The sequence below is a fragment of the Ctenopharyngodon idella genome, chromosome 23, assembly GCF_019924925.1.
Source record: "Ctenopharyngodon idella isolate HZGC_01 chromosome 23, HZGC01, whole genome shotgun sequence".
Taxonomy (NCBI): domain Eukaryota; kingdom Metazoa; phylum Chordata; class Actinopteri; order Cypriniformes; family Xenocyprididae; genus Ctenopharyngodon; species Ctenopharyngodon idella.
In genome coordinates, this window is record NC_067242.1 from 6,823,688 (window position 1) to 6,831,131 (window position 7,444).

The following is a 7,444-nucleotide window of genomic DNA, read 5'->3' on the forward strand; positions in this document are numbered from 1 at the left end:
CAAAATGATGCTTTTTTTAAAGAAACACCCACATTCAAGAATGCATGAAACTTGAATAAAATGTTTTTGTTTGTATAAAATGAGAAGCTCTGCTCTTCCTTCTGATATACTGTATATATTTATACAACAAAATATTCTGCCGGCCATGCACGTTTTGTTACAATTATCAAAAATACTGGCGGGGAACAAGTTAATAATTTGTATTTTGGGGGAATTTTACACTAAAAAAGTGATTTATAGATGCTGTTCACTTTATTTCACTTTATTTAAATAACTCATAATAATAATTTGATTTAACACCACTGTATCAGGTTTCTTATCATTTGGTTCCACAATTTTTACAATACAATCAATTAATTCATACATTCAAAAATTCTCTGTATTTTCATATTTCCAATTCATTTCTATGGCACTTATTTGTGACCACGAGGAATACAAGTGTGACTATTTAAGACCATTTAACCTTTTTGAATCATGTCCACAATTGTGTTCATATAGCAAGTGCCACAAAAGTCACCAAGTGTCATAGCATTTTGATGACATAATTTTTCTTAAAAAAATTGAAACATAAATATGATTTTGTTAAAAGTAACCAAAGGGCACCAAAGGGTTAAGTAAGTTTGTCTTCGTATCCAGGTAAAATATCTAGAAATACGTTCAGAGATTGTATCTTCAATAAAAGTGAAAACTGTCTTACTGCACTGGCATTAGACAGTTGCAACAAAGCACATTTTAAGCTTACAAAACATAATAATAAATAAATAAATAAATGCAAATATAAGGAACAAAGCTCATTATTTATGCTTGGTTATGCAAACTTTAGACAAGCCAGGGAGTTTTTCCAGGAGGCTTTTGAGGATGTAAATGCAAACTATGAGAGTGCAATCAAAGAGGAACAGTTGCACAATTGTCCACACATGATTGTAAATTAATAAATGTACTTGGGACCTTACAAAAGTCTTAAGAAACATGCAAGACATTCTCTTGATATTTAATATTCCTCAAAAAAGTGTTATATATACACTACTGGTCAAACGTTTGGATAATTAACATATTTTTTTATGTTTTTTAAATAAGTCTTTTAAGACTTGTGCTGCTTCATTAAAAACTGTGATGCAGCACAACTGTTTTCAACATAATCAGAAATGTTTCTTGAGCAGCAAATCATCATATTAGAATGATTTCTGAAGGATCATGTGACACTGAAGACTGGAGAAATGTAGTTTTGCATCACAGGAATACATTTTTAAATTGTAAACATATTTCACAATATTACTGTTTTTACTGTATTTTGATCAAATAAATGCAGACTTAGTGAGCAGAAGAGACTGAATTATTCCAAACTTTTGACCTGTAGTGTATGTGTATCTTCTCAGCAAATATAGGGTTATGCATTGTTAGCTATAAAGGTAAAGACTTTTGTTAGTTTACAGACTTACTTAGGAGAAGTGGCAGCCACAGTGTGCTCATCTCACATCTGCTTCTTGACGATTCGCTGGTTATCAATCTCAGGTCACGATGGGAAACGTACTACACCTGGACAAACTACACAGACAAACTAGACTCTTCAGATTAAGATACTTTATTGACTCAACTCACTCTGTCTGCAATACTCTCCTGTCCACTGATCGTCCTGTTCTGATTCTGTGCTCTGCAGTCTGATCTCTAACAACAACCTATTCACACAGTGACTTTGCATAGAAAACCTCAACATTTCCATTGACATTATTTGCAAATAGCTGGACTATGGACTAACTGAAGCTGGACTAACTGAAACATGTGAAAATGTCAGAGGTGAATTTAAGACCAGACCTCCAAGAACAAGACTAAGACCAAGACCAATCAAGACCAGAGTGGTGATTGAGCATTTGTGATGAACACCTGCTGTCAACAATCAGAATCACTGAAGGAAAGAGGAACAACAAGAACAGAAAAAAGAGATGAGCAGAAACACAAGAACTACAACTGACTTCCAGCTACATCAGATGAAATCAACTGAATCTATCAAGATCTGATTAAACTCCACAAACAGCACTACCAGCTTCACTTATTACTAACCAGATTGACTTTACTTCTCTCAGATGTCTACAGAAGTTCTTATTGAGAAACAACAGAGGTTTAGATGTTGATGTTTTATTTAAGTTTTCTTTGAAGTCACCTTTACAGTAATAAGTGTTTGCTTCAGTTGGGCTCTTGACACTTGACTTTTATTTTAGTTGTTGTTACAGTGTGGATATTTTCTTAGAAATGAATGTGAATCAACACAAAATGATGCTAATATCAGTAATTTACGGCTCTTGTTTTACTGTGAATTCACATTATGAAGTTGTCTTTAACCGTGCACTGTTAGAAATCAATTGTCATTGTTTCAAAGTCACCATAATGGTGATTAGTGTCCATTTGCTTGGGATTTTGGACATTGTATATTCATTCTTGAATTCTTGATCTAACCAAGTCAGAAGTGTCTCAAATGAAAACATTTGTTAAAACAGTGATGAGCTAGAATATGGAATATTCATATTCTTAATTTAGTCAAACTATTTTTAGCTTGAGCATGAATGATTAATTTTAACATGGAGATCCAGCAGTAACTTATTCCATATTCATAATTGCTTGTAGATGGAGATTACACAATAACAAAGCAACTGTTGAAATAAATATCTGAATAATACAACATTATCATGAAACACAAGATTGTGCATCATTAGGTGATGCTTATAAGAAAATACAGACATACAAAACACAACAGTGGTGATGCTCTACAAATAATAAAAAGGAAACCAACACAAACTGCTAAAAGTGAACAAAAAATAAGTTCAGCAGCACAGATAAAATGTATCAAAAATCTCTACAGCATAAGTTATTCATGCTGCATTGCATGCTTGGTATCTTCATTGTACAAATGCACTGTAGAAATACATTATGATGTTTGTTTACAGTGCATTTTCCAATAGTGTTTTCCAATGCTATAAACTCACAATAAAACCCTAACTTTTTTTACAGTACAACTTGCAAGAGTGTTTTAAAGCTATAATAAGAACTTTAGACTCTGAATGAGTTCAGTGAGTCTGGTGACTGTGAGATGATAAAACAACCATCAATACTCAATCAGATTTTCTTATCATAGAAATTGTCTTATAGACACAATTACAGTAGACAAAGAAAAAGCAATGTTGAAACGTCAAGGGACAGAGCCCAACTAAAGCAAACACTGATCACCATAAATGAAACATTTGGTAAAACATTAACATCTACACCAGGGTCTCCAGGCCTCCTCCTGGATAACTCCTGTCTCCTGCAACCTTGTGTCTCACATGGGAAAAAAAAAAAATTAATTAAGTAGTAAAATGTTAATTAATTCAGACTGTGTCATTAATATATTTAAGCACTGCATTATCAACTCTGTGAAAATACAGCACGAGATTCAACAGCATTGCAAAAACCAAAGAGTCTTAAGATTTTTATTTATTTATTTATTTTTGAAAATATTATTTGGATAAAGTTTATAACTTCACAATTTAGACACAGACAGACATCAAGGATCAGCATATGAATCTCAACAATGGTGACAATTAACAAAATATTCAGATAAACAGATAAAACAAGCAACTAATGTCACAACAAAACAGCAAAAATAATAGAAAATACCAGGAATAAAAGAAAATTGTAGAAATTTCATCTGAATAATTTATTCATGCTGCTGGGAGTCATGGATGAGTTTTGTACTATGTATTATAAAACTTTGTATGCGTTTCGGCCGTTCATTTACACTACAATGGTGTTTCAGTGGAAAATGCAAACTTTTGGAAACAACACCAATGTCATTTCTGTGTAAACTGCAAAAACAAGAATCTGTAAAAACGGTTATGACGTATTACATGTTTAGTCTATCCACCTTAGTTTTCAATGTGGAAGTAATGTGTTTTCTGTGAATGTGCAAGACTTCCGGTTTATTCGCCACTATAGGGAAATAATGAGAATAATATCAAAGTGCAGTAAATCGTAAAAACAAGGTGGATAGGCATGCACATTTGATGCAAGTGTTTTGTAAAAGAATGCAGCCGCATAGTCTTTCTTTAAGTGACATCGCCAACTACTTGTCTGGTATGCGTAATACAGTGTTTTTAGTTGTTTTCGCGAATCTGTGTGAACAGGGATAGTTTTTGATAATGCTGTCATCTGTACAAATTATATTACCATCATTATTAGCCAACAGAACCTGATCTCATTTTATCTCAGCTTTTTTGCCACAAGAAATGATTTATAAACACACTGTGACAGCAGCCAGAGAACAAAGAAAACTAAAAGCGAAAGATCAAGAGCTCAGCTAGAGCAAACACTGATCACAATAATGGCGACTTGCTAGGTGACAACAAAACCTAATTAATCACTTAATTATCACATAAACTTCAACACTGCTTCAATGTTTGACTTATAACAATAGTGGTTTTAATTACCAAATTACAATGTTGTTCTCAAATGAAAGGCTGCATCCTAGTGAGGCTGTGTCATAGAGTCCTCTTCAGCTTTAAAAGCTAGAATGACACAGCCTAGTAAGTGCGCATGGCTACATCACACACGTTCCCGCCACCACGGTCACGGCCTTCATTTCCGAAAACATTGTTTTTGTCTTACGTTTCATTATGAACTCAGACAAGCTCAGTGCCAACTCGTCTTTTTTTGTGAATTAAAATTTTTCAAAGGATTGTGGGTGATTAACACGAATGATACACTTAATGCATCCTTCAAAATGAGCTGAATAATCGCGCAAAACGAAGGCTGACTTCTGAGGATTCTTCAGATTGAGACGGCCTTCAGTGGCGCTTGATGACATGACAGCCGAGAAATGCTGCCTTACTAGGTCACAGCCTTCTGTTTGAGAAGCACCCTCAGTTTTGCGAATAAAAGTGTTCAGGTGTACTTGGAAAATTAGCAGGGCTGAAAACCCCTGATCTAAAAGTTTCTATACATGAAGCGCCTGGCAGAACCTTTTACTACATTTGGTCTACTATGTCTTCAGTATTCAGTTGAATCCCTGTCCAGTGAAGTAAACAGCAGCTTTTATCATAGCATCTTATCACATGCAGTTATATAGAGCTCATTTTAGTGCACCTCATTTGCATTTTCAACATCCTGAAAGATGAGACCTAGTCTGACATTTAGCGTGTATCATTTTGACCCATCTGCAAACAGGATTTTTTTTTTTTTTTAGCAATTTGATAAGCTTGATGAAGGTACATAAAATGTGTAATGGTTAAAAGTTATGGTCATACTTTCCAAATAGTGTGATGCATATTTTTAAACATTAATGTTGCTTCTCTCTTGCCTGCCAAAATTCCATTGCAAAAACTCTCAAAAACTCACAGAAACTCCCTACATTTCTTCTTGCTCCAGAAGCCGTTTCACTCGGATATACTTTACAATAGAAGAAAAGACTAGTGCAACTTCACTTTCTTGTCGATTAACGTTACAATATTATGTCAATTAATTATGAAACAAATATAATTTCAGCTGTAAAGCAAGTGTCATTTTTCAGCTCAGTTCAGTTCAGTTGATGCAAGTTAGTTAAATAAGTTTTCATGTTGCAAAGTTCATCAGTTCTGAAGCAAACTCAATTCAAGTATAAAGCAAAAAATAAATATTATAAAATGGTATAGTGATGAAGTGAGGATAGCACATCAATATGAATGAAAAAACATATCTATGATTATTTTAAGTTTTTAAAGTTCACACTTTATGAATCATGATGATTACATGATATATTTGATGATATGACTGACAGGATGAGATGAATAAGCTCGTCATGATCTGAACCTTCTTTTAGAACCTAATTTAAATGAAAGATGTAAACATTTGCATATTGATCAGATGCTTCAGTGCTCTGAGAGTGTTGATAGTGCTGTGAGTTTAACACTTCATCACTGACACACACAACAATCTTCATCAACATGACCTTCATCATCATCTTCATCTGGACTCTCACAGCGTTTGCTCAAGGTTTGTGGAGCACAAGTTTGATATCAATTCATTTCTTCAAGCATATTGTCAAAGTTTTGAGTTGATTTTCTTCTTGTTGTGTGTTTCAGAGTGTAGAGGACAGATCACCGTCACTCAGAGTCCCTCAATGACAGCAGCTCAACCAGGACAAACTGTGAACATCAACTGTAAAACCAGCAGAGATGTGGTCAGTTATTCTGGGATATACGGTTTAAACTGGTTCTTACAGAAACCTGGAGAAGCTCCTAAACTCCTGATTTATAGTGCAAACAGCCTCCAGTCAGGAACTCCATCTAGATTCAGTGGCAGTGGATCTAACAGTGATTTCACTCTGACCATCAGTGGAGTCCAGACTGAAGATGCTGGACATTATTACTGTCTGAGTCTTCATTGCAGAACAGATTCTTATGGTAATTGTGTGGGTGATGTAACATTCACACAGTGATAAAGAGTCGTACAAAAACCTCCGTCAGTCAGAGTCACAGTGACTGAACTGATACTGCAGCTGCTCACACACTTTCACACACACTCAACAGCAGAAGGTTTTCAAACACACAGATCTAAACATTCTTCTACAAATGTTTCTCTCTCCTAAACTTTCACCAAGTCACGTCAGCAGACCAAACACATCTGAAACCAGACAAAATGGACCTGATGGACTTATTTCTGTTTATGATAATAATTTATCATTGGCATATGACAAGTTTTTGGCTATATGAAATAGAAATATAGTAGGTTCTCCTCATCTTTTGATCAATGAATTGCCATGACTTTTCCAGTCATCTGTCATCATAAAAATCATATTTTCACTCATAAAAATCATATTTTCACTCATTCATTCACATAAAGCAAATTCTAACCACTAAAATATTTAGATTTACATTTACAGACTTCTACTGACACACAGAGGACAAACACAGGAACTACACATGTGCTCAAAACTAACTTATGAGTGAAATCAGCTCTATTAGACTGTGATCTGTCCTGTGACAGACGGGTTTGACTCAAATATGCTCAGAATCTGAGAAAACAGAGTGTGTAAATTTATATGAAATCAAACTAACAATAATGGCACCATGTGTTGTTTCGATTTTGTACATTAAACTACACTAATGTCATGGTGTATCAGTGACATAAAGATGTTTTTCAAGCAGCTCCTTCATCTAAAGCTGTTTATAAATGTATTACTCATAACTCATTTCTCATGAGCAGAAGTGAAAGTGTTCCAGTTCAGAGCGTTGAACCAATCAAAGAGTGAAACTGTGAGTTTGAGGTGAAAATCACATTTGCATTGGCAGGTTTAGTGATTGTGATCCTCTCAGAATAGAGCAGCTCCGTCTCCAGTGACCATGTTCAAACCCCAAGAGCTTCATTTGACATTTACTGCTAAATGCAGCTGTTCTCAACTATTACAATCAATCAAAAGCAGCTGAAACTTTAGTGCAGG

General features: G+C 34.6%; 1 protein-coding gene across 2 annotated transcripts in view; it reads right to left on the minus strand.

Annotated features, from left to right (window-relative positions):
- The window catches only part of LOC127506437 (receptor-type tyrosine-protein phosphatase eta), a 28,699-nt gene extending 25,697 nt beyond the window's left edge, over nt 1-3,002 (minus strand). The window contains exon 1 of one of the 2 annotated variants that reach the window (XM_051882922.1): nt 1,440-3,002. In XM_051882922.1, coding sequence (XP_051738882.1) covers nt 1,440-1,470 — 31 coding nt within the window. In that variant the 5' untranslated portion in view covers nt 1,471-3,002. The remainder of the gene's footprint in view (nt 1-1,439) is intronic. The other variant, XM_051882923.1, reaches the window with a different exon arrangement.
- Between the last annotated feature and the right edge of the window lie 4,442 nt (nt 3,003-7,444).